Source organism: Atractosteus spatula, chromosome 14, assembly GCF_055471065.1.
Source record: "Atractosteus spatula isolate fAtrSpa1 chromosome 14, fAtrSpa1.hap1, whole genome shotgun sequence".
Lineage (NCBI taxonomy): Eukaryota > Metazoa > Chordata > Actinopteri > Semionotiformes > Lepisosteidae > Atractosteus > Atractosteus spatula.
Window position 1 is genome coordinate 13,401,451 of NC_142719.1, and position 27,491 is coordinate 13,428,941.

The following is a 27,491-nucleotide window of genomic DNA, read 5'->3' on the forward strand; positions in this document are numbered from 1 at the left end:
GGGGCTCTCTGCAGCAAACTGCGAGGCCTGTCCGTGGGGGGCACGGCTGGCCTCTCCGCTCCCAGGACGGCCAGAGCCCTGTCTGACGAAACCCCAGGGAGCACAGCGCCCCGCATGGGCGGCGCCTGGCTCGGGGGTGCGCGCGCGGGAGTCTCCGCCAGGGCAGGGGGCGCAGGCGGACGCCCTCCCCTCTTCCCCCCTCTCTCCGCCGCAGGGTCCCTCCTGACCGTTCCCATGGAAATCCCTCGAAATTCGCCTCCCCCTTCCCCCCGCCGCAGCCCCCCCGAATCCCGAGAGTTCCCCCTTCCCGTGCCCGAGCTGCGCCGAGCCCCCCGCGCGACGAGGCGGGACCCCGCGGGGGGGCCGTCGCCGCAGACTGGCCTGGCGCACACGTGAAAGAGGAGGATGGCAGAGCTCGGGAGCAGCACTCGGACGAGCCCAGCAGGCGACGCGCCTCCTCTTATCCGCACCACGCCGGCAGTGAAGCGAAGGCGCCAGGCTGTGCCAGGCTGCCCCGGTGGTCATGGGCAATCCTCACCCAGGAGCAGCCGTGAAGGTGCCCCCGGGTACTGTATCACAGGCTGATTTAAACCGCATTCACTGGGAGCACTAGGATTTTAGAACATGAAAATGAAACCAACAGCATACCAGCTGCTTCCCAACTGTGATAATACCTACTTCAGCAAGTCTGTGATGGTCATTATTTTAAAAACTCCATAAAATGTATTTACTTTTATGTATATACACCGTATCTGTGTCACTGCTGCACTTCATTGAAATGATTAAGAATAGCCGCAGTAATGCTAGGACTATTTATATTAAAGTTCAGGACATGAAACATTGTTCATTACTTTTAATTCCAAATATAAAACTAAACGACACACAGTTTGCCAATGTATTGCTTTTTCCCAGGCACTCTCAAAACACCGTTCGTCATTTTATTGAGGGAAACTGTCTCTTTACACAGCTTATCACTGAGTTTCAGGCTCTCTCTGCTCTTATTGGAAAATGGCAGCAAGCAGACAGGCGCAGTGGAGCAGAACACAAACATGTCAGACACAGGGACAGGGCTGCTGTTTCTAGGGCTGGGGGGGCGAAGGTCAAGTCTGTGTCCTGCCGTCACAGGGGCGGCTGGAGCCCCGACCCCTGCTGCTCCCCTCCGCCTCCTCCAGCTCCTGGAGCTCGGCTTGGGCGATGTCAGCCTGACTGAGCGTGACGGGGTGCTGGGAGTCCCTGTGCAGCTGCTCGTTGACCTCGGAGCGCAGGGCGGAGGGGGACAGGGAGCGCAGGTGTGAAGGCAGGTGCCGGAACTCCTCTTCGTTGATATCACAGTCGCTCATGTGCCTCTCCAGCACCCACCAGCGGCCCAGAAAGCCCACGTCCAGCAGCCGCTCGGGCAGCTCCAGCCAGCGGGGCCGCAGGTGAGGGCAGCGTGCCTCGTACAGGCTGCTGTCGGGGTCGAAGGGCGCGCTGTACGCCAGCGTGGCCACGCCCAGGTTCAGGCAGCGCAGGCGCCCCTCGTTCCGCAGCCAGGCCAGCCCCTGCACGTGGGCATCTGCTGTGCCGCTCCGTATCCACGGCGACAGGAGCAGTAGCGTGTTGGAGGCCTCCAAGAGGCAGCTCTCAAAGGACGCGGGACCGGGGTTTCTATGGTAACAGCCCCAGACTCCGCCCAGCAGGGAGAGGTAGGCAGCAGCTTTGAGTGGCCGCTCCCGCAGGCCCACAATGACATCACGACAGGCTTCCCGGTAATCGCCAAGGAGACTGTGGAGCCAGAGGCCTGGGGGAGGAAGGAGAGAGGGGTCAGCCCTGCCGGGCACTGCAGCCTTGTGCCTTGAGGGACAGGTGAGATTTGTGGTTGAATTCAGTACTGAATGTTTTACTTTGCATGCCTCCTCTGCCATTCCTTCACTAAAAAACTAATTATCAAATTATTCTAAATGTAAATAAACTGCACCTACCACACTGCACTAAGAGAGGGGTTAATACAAACACATACTGACTGGACACTACAGTACATTAACACTTCACTGTGAGAGAGGGGTTCATACAGACACACTGACTGACTGGACACTCCAGTACATTAACACTGCACTGAGAGAGAGGGGTTCATACAGACACACTGACTGACTGGACACTCCAGTACATTAACACTTCACTGTGAGAGAGGGGTTCATACAGACACACTGACTGACTGGACACTACCGTACATTAACACTGCACTGAGAGAGAGGGGGGTTCATACAGACACACTGACTGACTGGACACTACAGTACATTAACACTGCACTGAGAGAGAGGGGTTCATACAGACACACTGACTGGACACTACAGTACATTAACACTGCACTGAGAGAGAAGGGTTAAGACAGACACACTGACTGACTGGACACTACAGTACATTAACACTGCACTGAGAGAGGGGGGTTAATACAGACACACTGACTGGACACTACAGTACATTAACACTGCACTGAGAGAGAGGGGTTCATACAGACACACTGACTGACTGGACACTACAGTACATTAACACTGCACTGAGAGAGAGGGGTTCATACAGACACACTGACTGGACACTACAGTACATTAACACTGCACTGAGAGAGAGGGGTTCATACAGACACTGACTGAGCAGTGACCTCCTCGGAGAGCTGCCTCACACGATGCTCTGGATAGGGGACATTAGGTAACAGACTCCCTTGGTCTGGAAAGTACACAATGATCCCGCAAACAGACAAACAGCGCACACGTCCTGACGTCCTCACCTATGCGACTGTCCCGCGCTCTGTTCCACAGCGATCCCTTGCTTCGTGTTGCTCCACTTTGCTCCTCAGCGGCACGAGCAGCGCTCGAACACCACCTGCGCAAAACCCACGCGGCGGCCATGATCACTTGTCAGCGTACAAGGTCTTCAGTCGCAGAGCATTGTCGCTAGGGGAAACGGCCTCCATTGTGGCTCTGGGAGAAGGCTCGGCATTAAGTATAACGCTGCAGTTCTTTGAGCCAAAATGGCTGAAGAAACTGTCATAGTTTCAGTATTGTGTTACGCAGTTATCCCTTCCGATGGGGAAACAAGATATGACCCATTGTATTCTATCTGTCTCCTCTATTTAAAGGTAAAAAACTTCCCCCAACATATATTTGTTTATTTTATTAAGGAACACGTGGTTTTATTTTAAAGAATACAAAGAAGGTGAAACATGGCAGTTTTAGAGCTCCCTCCATCTACTTAGTGGTCTCACAGAGAAGCACTGCTTTCCGGTAGTAATTTCCGGCTTCAGGCCCTGGTCACATGATGAGGGAACATGCCTGCTGTGGGTGACGTGGAAGCACTGACGTTTCGTGTCAGATGTGGAGGCAGGAAAGAGAGAGACTTGAGGTTTACGTTATTTGTGTCATCTGTGCTTGGGTATTTATGCTGAATCGTGCGGATCTGTCCTGCTGACGAAGAGGAGAAACGGGATAGTTTCAGGTGAGACAAGGTGAGAATCCAGACTGCTGCAGAGGTACGGTTATAATTACCATAATGACGAAACTATTTTGGACCGGGCATGAAACAATTCTGCTTTCTAATGACTCGAACTCGTGCTAGAATAGCTGTATATGTAATAGCTGTTTTTCAGATGAACGTTTTTATAGTCAGATTATGTCCTCTTTATATTAGCTGTCACTTGGCAAAAGCTAGGCTTATATTAATTATGTCACTTTCAATAACGGCTTATTCAATTCAGGGTCGCGCTGGCTCGGAGCCTGTCCCGGGAAACACTGGGCGCAAAGAGGGGTACAGCCCTAGACGGGACTACAGTCACCGCAGGACACACACAAACACACAGGTCCGAGGGCCAGTGGTTCCAGAAACCAGTTAACCTAACGGTATGCCTTTGCACTGTGGGAGGAAACTGGAGCACCCGGAGGAAGGAGAACATGCAGACTCCATGCAGATAGCACCCAGCTCCAGAAGGGAACACGGAGACCCAGTGTTGCCATGCAGCAATGCTAAACACTGCGAGACCGTGCAGCAGCAATATTGATATTAATTATTGTTAACTTCGTCGTCATTGTACTCATGCAGCGTTGTGGTGTGGTAATTAGCCCGACTGCAACACAGCGCCAGTGACCCTGTCCACGCAGGGGTACCCTGTCTGGGAGGAGTTTGCATGTTCCCTCCGGGCTGTGTGAGATCTCTCCAGGTGCTCCGGTTTGTCCTACTTCCTACCTGTGCACAGGGTGCTCTAAACTGGCCCTTTCCAGAGCACTGAGATCAAGAGGGTTTCATATTGTCAGGCATGATCCCAGCCCAACAGGTACTAGCTACAGGTCTGTAGAGACATAGATCCACAGCAGACATAATGCTGACCTTCCTCTGGTGACCGGTCTGGTGTTTTAACAGTTATATTACTGTTCCTACTGCTGCTACTGTATCTACTGTTGCAGCTGTATGTACTGCGGCTGCCATTTCTTCTTGTGTAAAATAAAATGTAACTTTTTCATTTAGAACAGGTGCAAAACTGCTATAATAGCTCCTGTAGTATTTTCCAGACACTTTGAGTAGTTTATCCATATTATTATTATTTATATATCATTAATAAATTATTATTATTGGTATTGTGATTAACTGTTGTGTTCTGTTCCATTTCTGAAGGCTGTGTTGATATGGCGGCTTCTGATGATCTCAAGTTTCAAGGTAAACACAGAGCACTCTCTCTCTGACACACACACACACTGCCCTCTCTCAGACACAGAGCACTCTCTCTCTCTGACACACACACACACTGCCCTCTCTCACAGAGCTCTCTCTCTGACACACACACACTGCCCTCTCTCACACTGACAGACAGACAGCGTGTGTATCACTGTCACTCTGACCCTGTGTTTCATCTCTCAGAGTTTGAAGAGGCTGCTGAGCTATTGTCAGCTGACCCAGGGGCCTCAACCTACCCAATCCCAGCACATCCAGCTGAGGGAGGAGCTGTGAGGCTTGACCTATCGGAGGATGAGGAGGGAGCAGAGGAAAAGTCTGAGGTTAGGGAGTGTGACAGGGGTGCAGTGTGAGCACAGGGAGTGTGGCCGGGGTGCAGTGTGAGCTCAGGGAGTGTGACGGGTGCAGTGTGAGCTCAGGGAGGGTAACGGGGGTGCAGTGTGAGCTCAGGGAGTGTGACGGGGGTGCAGTGTGAGCTCAGGGAGTGTGACGGGTGCAGTGTGAGCTCAGGGAGGGTGACGGGTGCAGTGTGAGCTCAGGGAGGGTAACGGGGGTGCAGTGTGAGCTCAGGGAGTGTGACGGGGGTGCAGTGTGAGCTCAGGGAGGGTGACGGGTGCAGTGTGAGCTCAGGGAGTGTGACGGGTGCAGTGTGAGCTCAGGGAGGGTGACGGGTGCAGTGTGAGCTCAGGGAGTGTGACGGGAGTGCAGTGTGAGCTCAGGGAGTGTGACGGGTGCAGTGTGAGCTCAGGGAGTGTGACGGGTGCAGTGTGAGCTCAGGGAGGGTGACGGGTGCAGTGTGAGCTCAGGGAGTGTGACGGGTGCAGTGTGAGCTCAGGGAGGGTGACGGGTGCAGTGTGAGCTCAGGGAGTGTGACGGGGGTGCAGTGTGAGCTCAGGGAGTGTGACGGGTGCAGCGCGAGCTCAGGGAGGGTGACGGGTGCAGTGTGAGCTCAGGGAGTGTGACGGGGGTGCAGTGTGAGCTCAGGGAGTGTGACGGGGGTACAGTGTGAGCTCAGGGAGGGTGACGGGTGCAGTGTGAGCTCAGGGAGTGTGACCGGGGTGCAGTGTGAGCTCAGGGAGGGTGACGGGGGTGCAGTGCGAGCTCAGGGAGTGTGACGGGGGTGCAGTGCGAGCTCAGGGAGGGTGACGGGTGCAGTGCGAGCTCAGGGAGGGTGACGGGGGTGCAGTGCGAGCTCAGGGAGGGTGACGGGGGTGCAGTGTGAGCTCAGGGAGGGTGACGGGTGCAGTGTGAGCTCAGGGAGGGTGACGGGTGCAGCGTGAGCTCAGGGAGGGTGACGGGTGCAGCGCGAGCTCAGGGAGTGTGACGGGTGCAGCGTGAGCTCAGGGAGTGGGACGGGTGCAGCGTGAGCTCAGGGAGGGTGACGGGGGTGCAGTGTGAGCTCAGGGAGTGTGACGGGTGCAGTGTGAGCTCAGGGAGTGTGACGGGTGCAGTGCGAGCTCAGGGAGTGTGACAGGGGTGCAGTGCGAACTCAGGGAGTGTGACGGGGGTGCAGTGTGAGCTCAGGGGGTGTGACGGGGGTGCAGTGTGAGCTCAGGGAGTGTGACGGGGGTGCAGTGTGAGCTCAGGGAGGGTGACGGGTGCAGTGTGAGCTCAGGGAGTGTGACGGGGGTGCAGTGTGAGCTCAGGGAGTGTGACGGGGGTACAGTGTGAGCTCAGGGAGGGTGACGGGGGTGCAGTGTGAGCTCAGGGAGGGTGACGGGTGCAGTGTGAGCTCAGGGAGTGTGACGGGTGCAGTGTGAGCTCAGGGAGGGTGACGGGTGCAGTGTGAGCTCAGGGAGGGTGACGGGTGCAGTGTGAGCTCAGGGAGTGTGACGGGGGTGCAGTGTGAGCTCAGGGAGTGTGACGGGGGTGCAGTGTGAGCTCAGGGAGTGTGACGGGGGTACAGTGTGAGCTCAGGGAGGGTGACGGGGGTGCAGTGTGAGCTCAGGGAGGGTGACGGGGGTGCAGTGTGAGCTCAGGGAGTGTGACGGGTGCAGTGTGAGCTCAGGGAGTGTGACGGGGGTGCAGTGTGAGCTCAGGGAGGGTAACGGGGGTGCAGTGTGAGCTCAGGGAGTGTGACGGGGGTGCAGTGCGAGCTCAGGGAGTGTGACGGGGGTGCAGTGCGAGCTCAGGGAGTGTGACGGGGGTGCAGTGCGAGCTCAGGGAGTGTGACGGGGGTGCAGTGTGAGCTCAGGGAGGGTGACGGGTGCAGTGTGAGCTCAGGGAGTGTGACGGGGGTGCAGTGTGAGCTCAGGGAGGGTGACGGGTGCAGTGTGAGCTCAGGGAGTGTGACAGGGGCAGGCAGTCTGAGCTCACACCACACCAATCACACTCTCCTTTTCTTTTGCTGTATATGAGAATAGCACTACTAACCCCTGTGCTGTTACTCTCTGTGTGTTACAGTGTGTCTGCTGCACTCTGGCCTGTCCCCAGCTCTGGGGCTCTGTGTGCTGCAGGCCTGGATCTGGTCCTGTTTTTGATATATGACGCATAAAGCTGCTCTGGTGAGGTAACCAGCCCCCCTTGTCTGTTCTTCCAGCTGCTGAGTGGAGAGAGAACGACAGCAAGCTTTTGGACCTTTGAGTATTACCAGTCCTTCTTCAACGTTGACACACTGCAGGTACCCTGGCTGGAAGAGTCGCAGGACCACAGACAGAGAGTCTTTCACATAAACTGTGTCCTCGCTCTTGCAGTTGACCAATAATTTACTAATGCTAATTACTGCAGTTGGATATAAATGTTAAGAATTGCTGTTATCGCATTAAAAAACTTCACTAAAAAAAAAAGAAGCAGTGTGTGCACAGTGCCCCGCTGATTCTATTGACTGACAGTAAAAGTATTCCGATAGGATCCCGCTGTGTTGACCGTGTCCTCTGTCACAGGTGCTGGACAGGATAAAGGGCTCAGTGCTGCCGTTTCCTGGCCGGAGCTTCGTGAAGCACCATCTCCGTAGCAATCCAGACCTGTACGGTGAGACATTGATATCCGATCTATTTTTGTGACAAAGTATCCAACACAGATGCACGTGAGGAAAAGGCTTGAATTACGCAGACACACAACTGGAGAGCTCAACTATCACAGCCAGGCGATGCTGATATCTCCTGCTTGATACTTGAGAATGAGAGGGATCAAGGGGCAAACCTGACCTGTTCGTGTTGATATCTGAGCTGCAGTCCTCAAGACAAGGCTCGTACACTGCAGACTGCAGACTTGTTCGTGTTGCACAGAAACACCACATGGCCGCAGTATGGAGTCGCAGTGTTGGTAATCCATCTCCATCTCCATCTCTCTCCCTGTCTCCCCTTTCCCTGCTCATCTCCTCTCTCAGGGCCGTTCTGGATCTGCGCAACGCTGGTCTTCTCTATGGCCGTCAGTGGGAACCTCTACACCTTCCTGGCCAAGATGGGAGACCCCCAGTATCACTACAGGCCCCAGTTCCACAAAGGTGTGAGAGCCGTCCTGTGGTCACTTAACTTTCCTCACCTCTTCTGTTCCCCCCACCCTCTCTGTTTCTCACTGCTCTCTGCCGCTCACTTATAAACTGATTTCTGGACTGTCTGTCCTCCCACAGGACTGATCTCAGCCCTGCCTCTCTGTCTCTGTCCCCTGCAGGACTGATCTCAGCCCTGCCTCTCTGTCTCTGTCCTCCCACAGGACTGATCTCAGCCCTGCCTCTCTGTCTCTGTCCTCCCACAGGACTGATCTCAGCCCTGCCTCTCTGTCTCTGTCCCCTGCAGGACTGATCTCAGCCCTGCCTCTCTGTCTCTGTCCTCCCACAGGACTGATCTCAGCCCTGCCTCTCTGTCTCTGTCCTCCCACAGGACTGATCTCAGCCCTGCCTCTCTGTCTCTGTCCTCCCACAGGACTGATCTCAGCCCTGCCTCTCTGTCTCTGTCCCCTGCAGGACTGATCTCAGCCCTGCCTCTCTGTCTCTGTCCTCCCACAGGACTGATCTCAGCCCTGCCTCTCTGTCTCTGTCCTCCACAGGACTGATTTCAGCCCTGCCTCTCTGTCTCTGTCCCAGTAGGACTGATCTCAGCCCTGCCTCTCTGTCTCTGTCCCCAGTAGGACTGATCTCAGCCCTGCCTCCACTGTCCAGTGGAGTCTGGGGCTGTGCCGGCTGTGCCAGGGGAGTCTGGGGCTGTGTTGGCTGTGCCAGTGAAGATCGGGGCTGTGCTGGCTGTGCCAGTGGAGTCTGGGGCTGTGCTGGCTGTGCCAGTGGAGTCTGGGGCTGTGCTGGCTGTGCCGGTGAAGATCGGGGCTGTGCTGGCTGTGCCAAAGGAGTCTGGGGCTGTGCTGGCTGTGCCAGTGGAGTCTGGGGCTGTGCTGGCTGTGCCAGCGGAGACGGGGGCTGTGCTGGCTGTGCCAGCGGAGACGGGGGCTGTGCTGGCTGTGCCAGCGAAGACCGGGGCTGTGCTGGCTGTGCCAGCGAAGATCGGGGCTGTGCTGGCTGTGCCAGCGGAGTCTGGGGCTGTGCTGGCTGTGCCAGTGGAGTCTGGGGCTGTGCTGGTGAAGGTGGGAAGAGGATATTTGTCTCAGTCCAGACTCTCTCTCTCTCTCTCTCAGTGTCGATAGCAGGGGTGGCTGTGTTCTGCTATGCCTGGCTGGTCCCGCTGGGTGTCTGGGGGTTCCTGCAGTGGCGCCGTGGGTCAGAGCGCCAGGTCGTCGGGTATTCCTTTCTGGAGACGGTCTGTGTGTACGGATATTCCCTGTCCATCTACATCCCCACCTCGGTGAGCCACATGTCCTCGTCGACTGCTTCTGAGGCTGGTAGTCCTACATCATTAGCCTGCGCTCAGCCTAGTGTCCGATGGTGCAGTAAGGCTGCAGACGAGCTGGCGGAGGCCAGATGGGGGCAGGTACTCCTGTCTACAGTACACGCACAGGATCTAAGATCACTTCTGATAGCTGGCTGATCCGAGGATCTGGAATGAATGAGAGCTCGGCACATTTCAAGGAGACAAGTAATTCTGACTCAGCTAGTCAATTCTCTAAACTTCTCTCCTTTTGTCTCCCTTCCTCTCCCGCTGGCCCCTGTCCTTCTCTCAGGTTCTCTGGATTATTCCGGTGCAGTGGTTGCAGTGGCTGCTTATCCTGGTTGCCGTGGCAATCTCGGGTTCGGTGCTGGTTCTCACGTTCTGGCCAGTGGTCCGCGACGACACCAAGATCACTGCCGTTGCCACGGTGATCGCCATCGTCCTCCTGCATGCGCTGCTTGCCATTGGCTGCAAGGTGAGGCCCGGGGGGCTCCGGGGGGGGGGGGCCGAGACCCGTACGGTGTCAGCAGCTGTCCACGCCCTTAACCCCCCCTTTCCCTCTTCCTCAGCTTTACTTCTTCCAGTCCGCTGAGCGCACGTGGAGCCCCACCACCCCGGCGGCCACCCCCACAGGAAACCACAGCACCCTGCTGACCCGCACAGCTGTGACACACTGAGCAACACCGGCGGGGCGAGGGGCAAGGGGCGAGGGGGCGGGGGGGGCAAAGGAGGGGGTGAGGGGGCAACGGAGGGGTTGAGGAGATGAGGGAACAAGGGAAGAGAGGAAAGCGGGGGAAAGGTCGGATACGTTTTTTGTTTTGGAGAAATGATTTATTTATTTTGTGCTCCGGGGTGGTACGCTGGCAGGGGCTCAGGGGTGGGCGGGTGGGCTGGTGGGCTGGGCCAGCAGTCCTGCAGGGTACCGGGGGAGAGGGAGAGGGAGAGCGGCCCAGTCGGTGCGCAGGACCACCTGTCCCTCCGTCCCGCGGTCCCGCCGCAGCCCGAGGGGACGATCAGTGCGGGGCTGGAGCGCTGAGTCTCGGGGTTCAGGCACACCGAAGGGAAGGGGATTCCTTTACCCAGTTTGCAGTCCAGGGTTAGGGTTAACCCCACCCGTCATGGTTATTTATGTATTTTTCCTTTTGAGATGGAAAGTGATGTATCGCGGAAATTAAAAAGTAGTGGAAAGCCATTTTACTGAGAACGTGTCCTTTTTACAGGGACATTTCCTGGGTTTGGGGGGGATCAGGGCCGCTTAACTGAGAAGGAAGATCTGATGGACGTTGGGGTCAAGCAGGTTTCTAGAGTTTATCCAGTCTAGCGTCCCATGAGCCCAGACTAACAGTGCGCTTTAACCCCTGACGGAAGACACTCAGAGTACGTGGGGCGAGGGCCGTACAGGACCAGGCATGAAGGAGTTTCTCTTGAAGTCGAAGAAGGAGAAAATAGTCCAATTTAATATAGATATTTTTTTTGACAGGATCCTGCTATAAAACAGATACTTTCTAAAACCCTTTTCTGTAGAGGAAAAAAAATATTCAGAAATAATAACGGTGCCACTGCTGTCTGAAGCCCTTTATCCAGAAACAAGGGTGCAGACTCCCTTCCCGCTGTCCTGGGTTTAGACATGACCGACGTCTCCTCTCCCCAGGTGCGTCTGTTCCGAGCTCTAGATTGAACCCATTGGTCCGGTACTGAGCAGTGACAACGCAAGAGCTCACCTTGTGACACCGCTAATGGGGATTCAAGCAGAAGAGGGTTCGAAACTGAGCGCAAACTGTTTCAAAGTACAGTTCAAGGTCTTCTGGGGGAGAGGAGGGACAGCCCCCGCGCAGCTGTTCCGGCTGCACCACTGAGCGCTCCCTCTGCTCACCCTTTTCAGGAGCTGAGCATCCTGGGAATGTGCCCTCCTGCAATGCTGGGGGGGGGGTGGGGAAACGAACCTGACCTTCTTGTTCTCAAGCCAGAGGCTCTGTGCAGGATGTCGGTACCCTATCTGGATTTATAGTCAGAAGCTTCATTAACACCACACAAATTGGTTTTGCTCTTGTGCTACAGTAGGTGGCAGCACATCACACTTTTCCTAAAATTCTCTTTACCATTAATGTCTGAACATCAATGTGTGCAGGGTAAGGACCGCTCCTTCTGATCCCCATGACCAAGATTAACGAGTCTGAGCAGCAAACGAACTACAGCGTCCGGGTTCACACACCCGACACATCCCAGTGAATCCGGACCCCGAGTCCTGACATCTTGAACTACCCGTCTGCTGAACTGTGATGGCTGCCCTCTGCCCCAGGGGATACCCCTCTGCCCCGTGTGCTGGAACAGCTGCTCATCAGCTCCATTTTTTTTGCCTTGTGCTGCGTCTTGGGCATCATCCCTTCTGCTTTTCCACTCCACCAGGACTATTACGGATTCTCCGTAATACAAGCCCTGGAACTGGGCTTCATGAAACGGCTCATCAGAACCCACTCACTCAGGGCGTGGAGAAGCACTTAGCTCTCCGGTGCTCTTGACCTTCTGAAGCGATGGGCACTGCCAGCACTCCAGCGGAGACGCACAGCGGGCAGCGAAGGGTTAACCCTCGAGCCCTCACTGACCCCCGAGAACTCCTGAGGGGGGGACCCCACAGCTGAGGGAGAGGTACAGTGGGGGGGACCCCATGGCTGAAGGAGAGGAACAGTGGGGGGAACCCACCGCTCAGGGAGAGGCTTGGGGGGGGACCCCACAAGGCTGAGGGAGAGGCTCCGTGGGGGGACCCCAGGGCTGAAGGAGAGGTACAGTGGGGGGGACCCCATGGCTGAAGGAGAGGAACAGTGGGGGGAACCCACCGCTCAGGGAGAGGCTTGGGGGGGGGGACCCCACAAGGCTGAGGGAGAGGCTCCGTGGGGGGACCGCAGGGCTGAGGGAGAGGCTCGCCTGAGGACAGATACAGAGCCAGACCGTACAGGAACTCGCCAACGTTTATTTCACTCCACTGTCTCCTTTTTTTATGGTTTTGTTTTTTATGTGAAAGAAAAACAAAAAAAAAAAACATTTACTCTACAAACTAGCAGACACAATTTCTTCTTCTTTCTCTTTTAAAAGTTACTAAATCCAAAATTCAGAAAGGAAATCGGAGCTCTTCTGCGGAGGACGGCCCTGGCCCCCGGCCCCCCGTCTCAGTGTCTCAGGCCGCGGTCAGCGGTCAGCGGCCGGACAGGAGGCGCCAGGGTGGGGGGGAGTTGTGAGGACGGGACGGGGGGCTGTAAACAGAGTCATGCTGCTGCTCTCTTGTCCAGCTGCAGAATTCCAGGTGGCCCGTCTTCATCGTTCCGCGCCCCTCAGGAGAGAGAATCGCCCCCAATCACGCCCTCTTCAGCTGCCCGGCCCAGTCTGGCCCGGCCCAGCGCGACGACACCAGAGCCGGGCGCTCGTGCTGGACGCTGGCGGAGGGGTACCACATCAGGACGAGCCCGAGAGCCGCGGCCACGGGAGGCTGTAAACGGACACGGGGCGGGACGAGGGCGCCAGCCGAACATCAGGCCAGACGTTCCGGGTTCTGGTCCGTAACCCCGGTCGGAGCGGGCCCGCGGACCGCACACAGCGGCACCGAGGACACGGCTTCAGAACGGCCTGGAGGAGAGATGGATGGAGCCCGAACAGCGACGGGAACAATCCAAACCCACCGGAAACCAGGAGGCGGGGGGCCGGGGGTCCAGTCGGGCACCGAGACGAACAGACAGACGGGTCTAGTCCAGCTTTCCAGCGTGTCTGCACATCTACAACTGGAGGAACGAGAGAACCACAGCCAGCCCAGTCCTGGGGCCGGGGAGCAGGCAGGGAGGGGAACTGCTGCCCTCTTGTGGACAGAAGAGGAAGCAAAGCTGCTGCTCGGTGTAGGAGGGACCCCACTGGGGAACCTGGTTCAGTTCAGAGGGGCAAGGGGTGAAACAGGAGACACAGGGGGATGGGGGGGGCGGCAAAACAATTCATTCATCAGTGGGAGTCCGCCGATTGGCTGACCCACCGGTCTGTCACTCCCTGACGGGCTGCTGCATTCATGTCATTGGCTGCACGTTCGACGGGAACCGCCTCCCTGGCAGTGACAGTAGGGTGGGCGAGTCAACAGGAAGCCCCCCCTCGGGCGGAGCAGCTGCACCCCTGGGGCGAGAGGCAGGAGTCTGACGGGGGAAGGGGGGACCAGCCCAGCAGGTGAGGGTGTGGAGGAGGCGCGAGGAAGCAGCAGACCGTGGTTTTGGTTTCCTTTGGGTTGTCAGTTCAGAGGGGGCGGGGCAGGGGTCGAAATGGGCGGGGCTTAGCTGCCGTAGTGCATGGTGTTGCTAGGGATCGCCATGGGTGACGCCATGGAGATGGCCGGCCCCCCCATGGTGAACTGGCTGTTGAGGGAGTAGTGAGCGCTGCTGCTGCTGGCACCAGGCTGGACCGCCGACACTCCTGGTGGTGGGGGGGGGATAGACAGGAAATCGTTTCAATCAACAGACCACAGGCACCAGGCCACCATACTGACAGGAACCCCGGCAGAAACTCACTCTCACCCTGGACGATGCCCGTGCTCATGATGGATCCCATCCGAGAGTGAGTGTGGTTCACGATCCCTGTGTTCGCTGGAGACAGAGGGAGACACATTACCAGCGGTATAGAGCACAGACACAGCACAGACACACAGTCCTGCCCCACAGGGGTGCTCCCACTCAGAACACAGTCCTGCCCCACAGGGGTGCTCCCACTCAGAACACAGTCCTACCCCACAGGGGGGCTCCCACTCAGAACAGAGTCCTGCCCCACAGGGGGGCTCCCACTCAGAACACAGTCCTGCCCCACAGGGGGGCTCCCACTCAGAACACAGTCCTGCCCCACAGGGGGGCTCCCACTCAGAACACAGTCCTGCCCCACAGGGGGGCTCCCACTCAGAACACAGTCCTACCCCACAGGGGGGCTCCCACTCAGAACAGAGTCCTGCCCCACAGGGGGGCTCCCACTCAGAACAGTCCTACCCCACAAGGGGGCTCCCACTCAGAACACAGTCCTGCCCCACACGGGGGCTCCCACTCAGAACAGAGTCCTACCTCACAGGGGGGTTCCCACTCAGAACACAGTCCTGCCCCACAAGGGGGCTCCCACTCAGAACGCAGTCCTGCCCCACAAGGGGGCTCCCACTCAGAACGCAGTCCTGCCCCACAAGGGGGCTCCCACTCAGAACACAGTCCTGCCCCACACTGGGCTGCAGAACGTCTGTCAGGTGGTTAGTCGGCATTTCTCTGCGTACCGAGGGGGATGAGGTTGTTGTGCGAGACGGAGGAGCCGCTGGCGATGACGGTGCTGAGGTCATATGCAGTCGGCATTCCTGAGGGACACGAAGGTCAAGTTTACACCACTGTTCACAACAGAAAGCAAATCTGAACACTGTGCATGGGGCCCGTGTCTCTGTCTCTCTCAGTACGTGTGTGTGGGGGCCCCCTGTCTCTGCCTCTCTCAGTGTGTGTGTGTCTCGGGGGGGGGGAGGGCCATGTCTCTGTCTCTCTCAGTATGTGTGTGGGGGGGGGGGGGGGCCCGTGTCTCTGTCTCTCTCAGTGTGTGTGTGTGGGGGGGCCCCATGTCTCTGTCTCTCTCAGTGAGTGTGTGTGTGTGTGGGGGGCCCTGTGTCTCTGTCTCTCTCAGTGTGTGTGTGTGGGGGGGCCCCGTGTCTCTGTCTCACTCAGTGCGTGTGTGTGGGGGGGCCCCGTGTCTCTGTCTCACTCAGTGCGTGTGTGTGGGGGGGCCCCATGTCTCTGTCTCACTCAGTGCGTGTGTGTGGGGGGGCCCCGTGTCTCTGTCTCACTCAGTGCGTGTGTGTGGGGGGGCCCCGTGTCTCTGTCTCACTCAGTGCGTTTGTATGTGGGGGGTGGGGGGGGGGGGGCCGTGTCTCTGTCTCTCTCAGTGTGTGTGGGCCCGTGTCTCTCAGGGGTACCTGACACAGCCATGCCCTGGCTCATGCTGTATGCACCCCCAGTATTCCACATGTTCTCAGAGGGGGAAGAGTAATGAGAGCCAGGGGGAGGAGTTGGGTTCGCTCCCGTGTACCTGAAACACACAGCACCCAATGAGTGAGCACCTGCCGGAAAAAAGCCCACTGTCAACACCAACTGTGCTGCCCATGCAGGGGGAGCCCCCCTCCCACCAGCAGCCCCACCTGAAGAAGGGGTTCTTGAGGTCCAGGAGGTTGCTGGATTTGGAGCCCGTCTGGTCGACCTGTGCAACGATGCTGATGTCATAACTCTGTCTGCGAAGGTAAAGAGAAGCCGAGGTCATTCTGGACTGTTGCACCACAGAATAAAGGGCTCGGGGTCAGGTGACACTGGGTGACGCCTAAATCCTGTTCAATACACTCATACTCAACCATACACTCATATTCACAGCAAAACCTGCAGCACCCTGAAGAGTCTGCAGAGACAGAGCGGTCAAAGTCAACGGGAGTCTGATGACACGCTAACTCTGAAGAAGGGTCAGGTTTCTCCGGGTGTCCTCAGGGCACGGCATGCACAGCCGGGACTAGGAGCCCTGGTTCTGGCCCATCGGCCTTACCTCTTGTTGGCGATGAGTAGGGCAGTGCCAGACAGCGTGTCACCCGCCTTGGCGAAGAGAGGCGACTGTAGGAGACAGCGGACCTGGTACCAGTGGGTCAGCGGTTCCGTGGGCGCTGTGGAGAGCCATACTGTCATCCTGGGAGGGGGTGAAGGAGAGAGTGGGTCAGAACCAAACCTTTAATACAACATGGGCATGGAGACCCCCAGGCAGTGGGGCTGGACGGTGAAGGAACCAGTATGCAAGGGAATAGGGTCTTAGCTAATGAGGGGTCTTGGTTAATTGCCCAAGGCTGACCAAACTGCATAACGTTCTGACCTTGTTAAACCTTACATGGTAAACTGGTATTGACCAATCATAAATGTACATTTCCGTATGGAAATTTTACTCATCTTCGAGAATAAAAGCCCGCTGCTGTCCTTGCGAAATCGAGCGAGAGACGAGGTTAACCTGTCAACGTCATCTGCCCGCCTTTCTTCATTGCAAAGACAAAATCTCCGTCTTGGTTTGCCGAGAGAAGGGTCTGACAACAGGAAGTACTCACACTGAGCCGATGAACGCCACGTCGAACCAGAAGGCCAGCCCGTGGACCAGCCCCGAGTGCATCATGTGGAATTTGAACGGGATCTCTATCCTGAGGGAGAGGCCAAGGTAAAACTAAAAATCAGGCATGATGGAACTCAGTGACCATCCACCCGCACACACCGAACTGCAAGCAAGACACGCAAGAGCAGCCTTCCAGCTTGTAATAATGAACAGCTGACTGAACTGAGGATCTCATCCACACACTTCCTGAAAGAACCCAGGGTATCTGCTTCAACAGCAGGGCTGAGGAGTGTGTCTGTCCCACACCCCCACAACCCTTTGTGCAAAGGAGAGCCTCCCGATCTCAGTTTTATATGCACTCCATGTAGTTTCCACCTGTGTCCTCTAGCCCCATTTTAATGTTTGTTCTGAAGAAGTATTTTGTTAACTATCAGAATTTTTTTTTTTATTAAATCAGGTCTCCACACAGTCCTTTCTGCTCAAGACTAAAGAGACTCAGTTCGTCCAGCCTGTCAGTGAGGACACCGCCTTCAGACTAAAGAGACTCAGTTCCTTCAGACTGTCAGTGTAGGACACTCCAGTAAATCCAGGAATGTATTTGAAGGACAGGGGCAATTCACACCCAGTGTCACCCCAGTGACTTACCTGTGTAGGTCGTCTTCTTTCGCATCCAGGAAGTTAACTGTGTATTTCACGGATTTGGCCATCAGGATTCGGATATCAAAGGTGTCCTGGGAGAGAGGGGAGGTGGAAGAGAGAGAAACATGTTCCTGAAGCCATAGAGAGACCAGATCTGAGGTCTCCCCCGGGTTTCCCAGAAATACTGCCTCAGTCACCTGGGAAGACCCGAGAAAGACCGAGTGTCCATCTACACCAGGAGCGGCCAACCTGTCCTGTCCTGGACAGCCACCATCCAGCAGGTCTCACCGATCCGCCCGTTATAAAGATCTGGAACGTTCAATCTGAGTTCGGATCGATTCACCAAGTTGATTCGCTCAGGAACGGTCACAGCCGAGATCCTCACTCAGCGATTTCCATTTCAAATAATCGCCAAACTATTGAATTGAGCAAGTCGCCTGCTTAAGCGGTTAAATGATCTTAGCGTTTACAAGCCCGGGGTTCAAGGATGATGCAGGACTGGGGCTCTCCAGGGGCCAGGTAAGAGGAAAAGCACGGCGCCCTGATACAAACTCGGGGCGACTGCCTCTTACCACGATGGGCTGGCGGAAATACTCGTCCACGGCCGCGCCCCGGAGCGCCGACAGGTCCACTCCGTGGAAGGAGGGCTGGTACCTGCAGAGACAGGGGCGGCACAGGGTCTCAGCACAGAGGGCAGGGCTGACGGCACCACAGCACCGCACCCTCGAATCCCCCCTCCCTCACCAGAAGTTGGCCTTGGTGAACTGCTCCATGTACAGCTGCTCGTCGGTGAAGGGGGCGAGGTGCACGTCGCCGATCGTGGGGAACAGGTTACCTGCGGGCAGAGGGAGGGAGATCAGCCGGACGAGTCGCCGAGAACTGACCGGGCTTTACACCCAACGCAGAGCCCCACTGACACAGAGCTCCAGACCAGAGAGAGGCAGTCTGAGGGTTAGGGTCTGTCAGACAGGAAGCACAGAGCAGAGAGAGAGACCGGGGACAGTCTGAGGGTTAGGGTCTGTCAGACAGGAAGCACAGAGCAGAGAGAGAGACCGGGGACAGTCTGAGGGTTTGGGTCCGTCAGACAGGAAGCACAGAGCAGAGAGAGAGACCGGGGACAGCCTGAGGGTTAGGGCCTGTCTGACAGGAAGCACAGAGCAGAGAGAGAGACTGGGGACAGTCTGAGGGTTTGGGTCTGTCGGACAGGAAGCACAGAGCAGAGAGAGAGACCGGGGACAGCCTGAGGGTTAGGGCCTGTCGGACAGGAAGCACAGAGCAGAGAGAGAGACCGGGGACAGTCTGAGGGTTTGGGTCTGTCAGACAGGAAGCACAGAGCAGAGAGAGAGACCGGGGACAGTCTGAGGGTTAGGGCCTGTCGGACAGGAAACACAGAGCAGAGAGAGAGACCGGGGACAGTCTGAGGGTTTGGGTCTGTCGGACAGGAAGCACAGAGCAGAGGGAGACAGGGGACAGTCTGAGGGTTTGGGTCTGTCAGACAGGAAGCACAGAGCAGAGAGAGAGACCGGGGACAGCCTGAGGGTTAGGGCCTGTCTGACAGGAAGCACAGAGCAGAGAGAGAGACTGGGGACAGTCTGAGGGTTTGGGTCTGTCGGACAGGAAGCACAGAGCAGAAAGAGAGACCGGGGACAGTCTGAGGGATAGGGTCTGTCGGACAGGAAGCACAGAGCAGAGAGAGAGACCGGGGACAGTCTGAGGATTAGGGCCTGTCTGACAGGAAGCACAGAGCAGAGAGAGAGACTGGGGACAGTCTGAGGGTTTGGGTCTGTCGGACAGGAAGCACAGAGCAGAAAGAGAGACCGGGGACAGTCTGAGGGTTAGGGTCTGTCGGACAGGAAGCACAGAGCAGAGAGAGAGACCGGGGACAGTCTGAGGGTTTGGGTCTGTCAGACAGGAAGCACAGAGCAGAGAGAGAGACCGGGGACAGTCTGAGGGTTTGGGTCTGTCGGACAGGAAGCACAGAGCAGAGGGAGACAGGGGACAGTCTGAGGGTTAGGGACTGTCAGACAGGAAGCACAGAGCAGAGAGAGAGACCGGGGACAGCCTGAGGGTTAGGGCCTGTCTGACAGGAAGCACAGAGCAGAGAGAGAGACTGGGGACAGTCTGAGGGTTTGGGTCTGTCGGACAGGAAGCACAGAGCAGAAAGAGAGACCGGGGACAGTCTGAGGGTTAGGGTCTGTCGGACAGGAAGCACAGAGCAGAGAGAGAGACCGGGGACAGTCTGAGGGTTTGGGTCTGTCGGACAGGAAGCACAGAGCAGAGGGAGACAGGGGACAGTCTGAGGGTTAGGGTCTGTCGGACAGGAAGCACAGAGCAGAGAGAGAGACTGGGGACAGTCTGAGGGTTTGGGTCTGTCGGACAGAAAGCACAGAGCAGAGAGAGAGACCGGGGACAGTCTGAGGCTTAGGGTGTGTCAGAAAGCACAGAGTGTTGAGACGTGGACAGGGGGCAGCCTGTCTCTCACCGCTGGGCTTGAGGAACTTCTTGGCGTGCAGGTAGCTCTCCAGCATGCGCTCGTTGAACAGCATGTACCCCATCGGCTCCGACACGATGATGTCCACCTGCTCAGGCAGAGAGACCTCCTCCACCTTCCCAGGGATCACCACCACCCTGTCCGACAGCCCGTTACTGTTCACCAGGACCTGGGCAGAGAGACGGGGTCAGCACAGGGCACCATCGTTTCTCCTCCCTCTGCACAGAGCCCCGCAAGCCCACCCTGAACCCCCTCCCAGCCCTGGAGCCAGCCTGAAAAAGACACAACAGCGCCTGTACTTTCTGCGGAGCTGAAAGAAATACAGTTTGGGGAAGAAGTTCCTCATGAACTTTTACCACAGCACCACAGAAAGTGTCCTCACTAGTGGCATCACTGTGTGGTACAGCAATACTACCGTGCACGACAAAGACGCACTATAAAGGGTTGTGGCAACGGCACAGAGATTATAGGACGTGATTCACCATCAATCAGTGAGACTCACATCATCCTCTGTTGCAATAAAGCCCAATCCATCATTCAGGATCCCAACCATCCCGGCCACAAACTGTCCTCCCCCCTGCGCAAGTGGTACCACATCATTAAAGCACAGACCACCAGGCTTAGAACAGCTTCTCCCCCACTGCAGTACTCATAGTACACACCCTTCACAGCTAACTGCAATGCCTCAGACTCGATGCACGTCTGCACTGTGGGCATGTTTTTTTCCCACTAATACACATTAATTGTTGTCCACAACACATTGATTGTCCTGTTGTTATAATCATGTTTGTAATGTACTGTCTACATCGTGTGCTGTTGCCTGTTGTCCTGTGCCATCTGCTGTACCGCACCGTCCTGACAGATCCCACGTACGTGTACATACGGGAATAAACTCCTCTACTCTGCTCTGCTCTCCCAGGAGAGGGCAGTGGTGCTCGGTGCTGCCGGCCTGTGCCCAGGTACCTCAGCGTGCTGCGCCATGGTGCTGGCCTCCACCGCGTAGATCTTCCTGGCCCCCGCCTGCGCGGCGAAGAACGACAGGATCCCGGAACCGCAGCCCACGTCCAGGACCACCTGAGGAACACGGGGTGGGGGGTTCATGGTTCATACAGACTCGGCAGCCCTGGTGCAGAACCAGCACCCACAACCAGTCCAGCCGCCGCCTGACCCGCTACCTTGTCCTTGAAGTCCGTGTGGTTCTGCAGGATGGCTCGCTGGTATGTCCCGGTCCGCACGTAGTCCTGCATCATGTTCTGCTGCTGGGAGAGGTAGCCATAGAACTGCAGAGGAGGAAGGAGAGACGGAGCTCAGACAGAGTCCCAGCGCAAGACTGCAGTCTAGACCAGGCAGGTCAGGGGCCTGTCCCTGTGTCCACCGGTCCAGGAGTCAGGGTCAGTCCGTTTGTCAAGTGTGCCCACTGGTTCATCAGTATGGGTCAATGGGGGTGTCAGTAGATGTGTCCGCTGATGCAATCAGTACCAGTGGGTCAGTCCATGTGTCCACAGGTCCATCAGTCAATCTATGTGTCCATGTGTCCAGTGGTCCAGTCAGTCAGGGTCTGTAGGCATCAGTAGATGTGTCCACGTATCCACTGGTCCATCAGTCAGGCTCAGGGGGGGTGTCAGTAGATGTAGCAGCGTGTCCAACTGCTCAGTCAGTCAGAGTCAGTGGCTGAGAGGACACGTCCACAACAGTCAGGGTCAGTGCTTCTGTACCTGAAAGTACTGCACAGCAGATGATTCCTCTGTCCTCTCGCTGAAGACGGAGCGCTCTACATTGTGACCACGGCAGTTCTTCAGGATGTTATAAAAGGAACAGAACTCTGGAATGAAGCACAACCCACTGGTGACAATACAGCAATGCACACTAGAGTGCACACCTGACAGAGACAGGGAGGGGGAGACGCTGGCCCACCCGCCACAGACAGGGAGAGGGAGACGCTGGCGCACCCGCCACAGACGGGGAGAGGGAGGCGCTGGCGCGCCCCGCCACAGACGGGGAGAGGGAGGCGCTGGCGCGCCCCGCCACAGACGGGGAGAGGGAGGCGCTGGCGCGCCCCGCCACAGACGGGGAGAGGGAGGCGCTGGCCCGCCCCGCCACAGACGGGGAGAGGGAGGCGCTCACAGAGAGAAAGACAGAGACACAGTCTGACACACATGCGCACACACTGACAGGACGAGGGGGAAGGGGGTACCTGTGGGGGAGGAGAACTGCAGCAGCACGCTGTTACAGCCCAGCGTCACGATGAAAGACTGCTTCCCCACGCGGCTGCACTCCGTCTCCCGGGACACCGAGCACTTGAACACGCAGGTCTCCTCTGCTGGAACACGCAGCACACACACAGATGTTAGAGCCAGCGCACATCTTCACTCTCAAACTCCCCCACCACAGGGGGGGACTACAACAGGTCACCCCTGCAGACCGGCGAGCCCTGCTGCCCCCAGGACTCCACCATACAAACGGGGCGCAGTTTCACGAGCAGAGACAGCAGAAAAGAAACATCAGGAGATATGAGCTGGTCACTGGTGTCCAGGCAAGGGCACTGCAGTGGCTGTCCGTGCCCTGCTGTCGCCCCCAGCTGGTACCCCTCATGTGCTCACTGACGCCACGGCAGACTGCTGATGCAGGCGCAGATACAGCGCCTCCTGGGGGGCCACTGCTGTCCCTTTCTTCACTCACACAGCAGTTCGCAGCTCAAAAGCTCACTTGTGTAGCAGAATGCAGGATCAAAATGATGAGCTTTCTATTTTAAAACTATTCGACAGTTAATTTCTCAGTTCCAATCCTTGGCTGCTTTTTTTAAAAAAAATAATCAACAAACCGTATTAAAACCTTAGCTGCCAGGTACGAGTGTCAAAGGGGTCATTAACTGTTATTACATGCTGACATCTTCAAGAGGAGTGTTTCATACAGCCACAGTCATATAAATGAATGGCGCAAATATGCCGATCGCGTTTACTGCCACACAACACAAAACCCTCCAGGTTGTGCAGATCACTGAATCCGCTCAGAGCTCAGGAGCCCAGCAGGGGGCGCTCTGGCCTGTGGAGATGAATGTCCAAGCAGGCGCCCCAGTATGGTGACAAGACGCCATTCCGCAGGAGGAACTGGACCAGCCCTCCCAGTCCCACACACCTGCCTGGTTCTGTTCCACCTGAGCGCTTGATTAAATAACCACACCCAGTTAAGGATCTGCGCCTGTGGCTGGAAGGTTGCAGGTTCAAATCCCACGACCGGCAGAGGAATCCTACTCCTTTGGGCCCCTGAGCAAGGCCCTTAACCCCAGCTGCTCCAGGGGTGCTGTACAATGGCTGCCCCTGCGCTCTGACCCCAAGCTTCTCTCCCTGTCTGTGTGTCTCATGGAGAGCAAGCTGAGGTATGCAAAAAGACTAATTCCCAATGCAAGAAATTGCATATGGCCAATAAAGTGATTGTATCTTACACCCGTCGTGTGCTTGACGTTTCATTCGGAGACTTCAATACAGCTTTAGCTCCCGAGCACGTAGGAAGCCGCCTCATAGGTACTGCAAGATCGCCTGAGAGCCCCAAACACAGAGTAGAAAGAAAGTGGCGAAGGTTCGAGTCCCTGCTGCTTCGATTAAGGATCCCTTTAGAGGCTAAAGAGCTCGGCTTTGAGCAGCAGGTGGGGGACCCCAGGACCAGGAGTGGGAACCCCCATGTTAAACCGTGGTTGTCAGGAGAGGCCCTGCAGGGTGAAGACAGCTCCAGACACGCAACCGTTTTAGAACTGATGATGAAACTAAAATAGCTGTACTCATCTTGCACTGCATAATCGTCTTATTAAACTGCTTCTGCTTTCACCAGGTAGTCAAACATCTTAAAATCCTCAGAAAAAGACCTGGAGATCTTTCCAGCAGTCTAGTTTATAAGAATTAGGACTCTGACGAGTAAACCACTCAAGCTGCCCAGTTCTCCACGCATGGTGGGCAGGGGACGGACTCTCTTCCAGTCAACATCAACAGCCCCACAGCTCCGCGCCGACACACCTCCCCGCCGCCGCCTCACGACTGGCTGCGGCCCCTGTCACTCAAGACGGGCACCCAATCACAGGGCACCGCCGCTGCGAAAACGAAGCAAGCGCCGCCCCGCCCCCCTCGGTGAGGGGCAGCGCGCGTTGTCCGGCCGCGCTCCAGAAGAATTCAGCCGTCGCGCTGCTGAAAACGACCAGCCAAACGCATCTGCATCGCAGTTCGCTTTTCAGGCGGCTGCACAGCACCATTTCCACCGGCCGAACCGACGCAAATCAGCTGACCGGCTTCGTTTACCCGACCGAGCCCGTCCCTCAGACTCGCACAAACCACGCACACCCCTCCGGGTCCACGGCCGAGCACCCCAACTCCCCCTTCATAGCAGCCTGATCCATCTCCGGGCTTCGGACCCGGCCGGGGCTCCTGCAGTGCCGGGTCGAGAGCGATGGACGGGAACACGCGAACCGTGCGGGGCATCACGGACACGTGCTACTGCCCGGCTGCACCCCAGAGCAGTAGCACCCCGAGTCCTACTGGTCCGTCATCACGCTGCCCCTGGCGCCCGGTGTGCGGGCGGACACAAGCGGAGCTGGAAATGAGACGCTGGCCCTTTAAGAGCAGCGGAGCGGACGGGCCCTGTGCGCACCCGGGCCACGACGCTGCCTCCGGCGGCCCAACGGGTCTCCTCCGGGGGGGGGCACAACAAAAGGAGGTGCCCCTCCCCCAAGCAGGACTCGGCCACCTGGCCAGAGGGTCCCCCTTCATGCACTCGGGCCTTCATATAATCCGGGGCCTCTGTGTCTCTAGACTGCGCCATTCACGTCGCAACAAAGCCGAGAGGAAGAGGGAGGGGGCGGGGAAGAGAGGGGGTGCGGGCTATTGTCCGTCTCCCCATGTGCAGCACCCGCACCCCGCCGATGAGGGTGGGGGGATCGCCGCGACACGGGGCTCCCCTCCTCCCCGTGGCGGCCAGGGCGAGGCGGCGTGCCAGGGCCGAAACCCGGAGCCGCTGGACCGGGGAAGGTGATCGGCTCGCCGGTGCGGAGTCGCCGCAAGGCCGCTTTCAAGCTCGGGCTGAGACCTCGGTCAGGGCGGCAGGGACAGCAAACCCGTCCCTCCGCACTAGCCGATGAGGGACTAACGCAACCGAGCCCCCCTCTGCCCCCTCCACACGCCGACCCAGGGACACCAGTTACAGACACCAGGCGCGGCTCCGTCCCGAGCAGGGCGCTCCGAGTCTGTTCGGGACTTCGACGTCTCAGCAGCACAAGCGCGCAGAGCCGAGCCGAGCCGGGCCGGGCTGCTCCAGCGAACCGCCGGGCCCCCGAACCCGCCTGGCAAAGCGGGCTGGCTAACCCGGGCTGCGTGTTCCGGGAAGAGTTTTCGGGAAGTTACAGGCGGCACTGAAACCGGGGTTACATCCGAGGTGTCGGGAAACGCCACGCCGCTAGCGCGCAGAGCGAGGGTCTGTGCCGAGCACACAAGCTCGCATTCATCCAGCGCCGGGGCGCAGCTCGCACAGCCGGCCGGGCGGGGAGGCGCCGCGCCGGGGGTGGTACTCACTGTTGGAGAGGGTGAGCAGGGCCGCGTCCTGCGTGGTTTTCACCTCGAGCTTCAGCGGCTGCTGCTCCGAGTGCCGCTGGATCTCTCCGTTCGCGTCGCCGATGGAGAGGAGCCGCACGCCGGGAAACACGGACACCGCCATCTTCGATGTGGGGGAAGAGAGACAGACGGACACGCAGAGTGAGCGTCTTTCGCGCACTCACACACACACACGCTGAGCCAGGGTGGGGAGAGAGCGCCGCCTAGCGCCCGGCCGGCGCATTACTGTTCACTACCGCCCCGCCGCAGTTGTCTCCGAATGCCGTCACCGCGTTAATAAAGCTGGAAATGCAATAATGGTGATAATGTCTCTTTCCTACCCTCCCCAACGTGTCAGAGTGACCAAGGTGCCTACCGATTCCAAGCATTCGTCAAATTAGTCCTTGACTCCACGTTGCTCGTTCATAAAAAGCAATTGATGATTTTTAAGGCTCTGACTGTAACCCTCCTCTGTGTTTAAGGTTAAAGATGATGGATAACTGGGATTACAGTCCTGTGTCTCGTGCCCGTGAGCCCATCACCGCACTACAGGAGCACACACGCGCTTCCAGATTCATAGATTGTATTGAGTTCAAAACAGGCGTATTTCACACCACATAGACTGGTACTGTCTGTGAAGGCACTGGACGTTAATAATGTCAATTAAAATATTAATTAAACAGACAGATATTCTGATCTATACTAGCCATATACTGTTGATGTGTGTATCAGTGTCAGAGCAGTGTGGTCGGGGTGTCAGAGCAGGGGGTACATGTGGCCAGGGTGTCTGTGCAGGAGGGGTGTGTGTATGTCTGGGGTGTCAGAGCAGGAGGGGGGTGTGTATGTTTGGGGTGTCAGAGCAGGTGTGTGTGGTCGGGTGTCTGTGCAGGAGGTGTGTGTGTATGTCTGGGGTGTCAGAGCAGGTGTGTGTGGTCGGGTGTCGGAGCAGGAGGGGTGTGTGTATGTCTGGGGTGTCAGAGCAGGTGTGTGTGGTCGGGTGTCGGAGCAGGAGGGGGGTGTGTATGTTTGGGGTGTCAGAGCAGGTGTGTGTGGTCGGGTGTCTGTGCAGGAGGTGTGTGTGTATGTCTGGGGTGTCGGAGCAGGAGGGGTGTGTGTATGTCTGGGGTGTCAGAGCAGGTGTGTGTGGTCGGGTGTCGGAGCAGGAGGGGTGTGTGTATGTCTGGGGTGTCAGAGCAGGTGTGTGTGGTCGGGTGTCGGAGCAGGAGGGGTGTGTGTATGTCTGGGGTGTCAGAGCAGGTGTGTGTGGTCGGGTGTCGGAGCAGGAGGGGTGCCAATACACAGAAAGAGAAGAAATGTGTTCGCTCCCCGCTGAGCTCGCTTACGTTTGAGGATTTTCCGTAAAGTCCACCAGCTCAGCCTGCCGGCCTAACCGTAGCTACTCTGGGTTAAGAGCCCCTACACCCTCCGGTGACATACCGAGCACCCGGCTCACAGCCCACAACCCCTGGACACGGAGCGGGGCGCAGTCGCGCAGACCGACCTGCGGCAGCGACGACTCGGTGTGTTCAGTCCGCGCCTCTGCCTCCTCCCGTCCCGGACTGCAGCGCCAGCTCCCCGAAACCGCTCTGCGGGCTTTTCCTCGGTAGCCGCCTCGCTGTCACATTTCCCCCGGAAAATGTGTCGCTGGCAGGTCGTGTCTTACTGTTAAAAGCAAAGGGAAAAAAGGATCTTTCATGCCCAAAAAACAAAGTTTTGCATTTTTATATCTTAAATCTAACTTTTAAAATCAACGGGTTTAGAAATGATATCAAAAACAAACATAATCTAAGGAACCAAATTCCCCATTTGAGAAAGTGGCGAGTTTGTTCAAACATAAGTTTAACTCTGTCAGTATTGACCTTCCTTATTTTTACAGTTAATCTGTTCTTGAATGGCGTATAAAAGATAAAAAAAATGCAATAACAACACATAGGAAATCTGTGTAACTCCTGCTTCGTTTTTCCTTGTCTATCCCTCTGGAATGAGGTGTCTGTAAATATTACAGACACGAGTTTGGACAGCTCCTGCCAGAGACTGCCTTGCAAACTAGGATAGAGAGAGAACGGTTAAAATTGTTAATCCTGTTAAGATGACACTTTCTAAATTCAAACACAAGACTTGGAAAACGTTATCTTTAAGCATTTCAATGTGAATGTAAGATTTAAGGAGTTTGATGTCACGTACTGTGCTGCCAGCTCAAGTGAGTATCTCCCTTTCTCCCAG

The 27,491-nt window shown here is 56.9% G+C and overlaps 3 protein-coding genes across 10 annotated transcripts; 1 reads left to right on the forward strand and 2 right to left on the reverse strand.

The window, feature by feature from the left end:
* Positions 1-840: 840 nt before the first annotated feature.
* timm29 (translocase of inner mitochondrial membrane 29) lies at positions 841-2,956 on the reverse strand. The gene is made up of 2 exons (XM_088932378.1): positions 2,765-2,956; positions 841-1,780 (listed from the first exon to the last, which is right to left on the reverse strand). Exons 1-2 carry the CDS (start codon positions 2,883-2,885, stop codon positions 1,101-1,103), a joined length of 801 nt encoding a protein of 266 aa, XP_088788504.1. The 5' UTR covers positions 2,886-2,956; the 3' UTR covers positions 841-1,100.
* A 368-nt stretch (positions 2,957-3,324) lies between these two features.
* On the forward strand, positions 3,325-10,647 carry yipf2 (Yip1 domain family, member 2). 5 transcript variants are annotated; one of them, XM_088931821.1, is made up of 10 exons: positions 3,325-3,481; positions 3,731-3,872; positions 4,642-4,683; positions 4,885-5,021; positions 7,238-7,318; positions 7,581-7,668; positions 8,027-8,143; positions 9,265-9,431; positions 9,748-9,930; positions 10,025-10,647. In XM_088931821.1, exons 3-10 carry the CDS (start codon positions 4,653-4,655, stop codon positions 10,130-10,132), a joined length of 912 nt encoding a protein of 303 aa, XP_088787947.1. In that variant the 5' UTR covers positions 3,325-3,481; positions 3,731-3,872; positions 4,642-4,652; the 3' UTR covers positions 10,133-10,647. The 5 variants fall into 5 exon arrangements, with proteins under 5 accessions (XP_088787947.1, XP_088787949.1, XP_088787946.1 ...); XM_088931823.1 differs by having other exon boundaries at positions 3,346-3,481; positions 3,731-3,832; XM_088931822.1 differs by having other exon boundaries at positions 3,350-3,471.
* Positions 10,648-12,405: 1,758 nt separating this feature from the next.
* On the reverse strand, positions 12,406-25,569 carry carm1 (coactivator associated arginine methyltransferase 1). 4 transcript variants are annotated; one of them, XM_088931818.1, is made up of 16 exons: positions 25,251-25,569; positions 21,893-22,015; positions 21,414-21,520; positions 20,874-20,978; positions 20,662-20,772; positions 19,690-19,867; positions 17,952-18,042; positions 17,780-17,861; positions 17,214-17,299; positions 16,567-16,656; positions 16,023-16,160; positions 15,631-15,720; positions 15,409-15,521; positions 14,728-14,805; positions 13,997-14,065; positions 12,406-13,895 (listed from the first exon to the last, which is right to left on the reverse strand). In XM_088931818.1, exons 1-16 carry the CDS (start codon positions 25,390-25,392, stop codon positions 13,756-13,758), a joined length of 1,743 nt encoding a protein of 580 aa, XP_088787944.1. In that variant the 5' UTR covers positions 25,393-25,569; the 3' UTR covers positions 12,406-13,755. The 4 variants fall into 4 exon arrangements, with proteins under 4 accessions (XP_088787944.1, XP_088787942.1, XP_088787943.1 ...); XM_088931816.1 differs by having other exon boundaries at positions 13,991-14,065; XM_088931817.1 differs by having other exon boundaries at positions 21,893-22,018; positions 25,251-25,461.
* Positions 25,570-27,491: the final 1,922 nt, after the last annotated feature.

Excerpts from the sequence above, each read along its gene's own strand:
- carm1 (XM_088931815.1), bottom strand. The coding sequence starts at position 25,392 with ATGGCGGTGTCCGTGTTTCCCGGCGTGCGGCTCCTCTCCATCGGCGAC. Across the intron at positions 22,019-25,250 it reads CCTGCTCACCCTCTCCAACA|CAGAGGAGACCTGCGTGTTC; the intron begins GTGAGTACCACC and ends TGCGTGTTCCAG. Across the intron at positions 20,979-21,413 it reads CTGCTGTGCAGTACTTTCAG|TTCTATGGCTACCTCTCCCA; the intron begins GTACAGAAGCAC and ends CCTCCTCTGCAG.
- timm29 (XM_088932378.1), bottom strand. The coding sequence starts at position 2,885 with ATGGCCGCCGCGTGGGTTTTGCGCAGGTGGTGTTCGAGCGCTGCTCGT. Across the intron at positions 1,781-2,764 it reads AGCGCGGGACAGTCGCATAG|GCCTCTGGCTCCACAGTCTC; the intron begins GTGAGGACGTCA and ends TTCCTCCCCCAG.
- yipf2 (XM_088931821.1), top strand. The coding sequence starts at position 4,653 with ATGGCGGCTTCTGATGATCTCAAGTTTCAAG. Across the intron at positions 7,319-7,580 it reads TCAACGTTGACACACTGCAG|GTGCTGGACAGGATAAAGGG; the intron begins GTACCCTGGCTG and ends CCTCTGTCACAG. Across the intron at positions 7,669-8,026 it reads TAGCAATCCAGACCTGTACG|GGCCGTTCTGGATCTGCGCA; the intron begins GTGAGACATTGA and ends CTCCTCTCTCAG.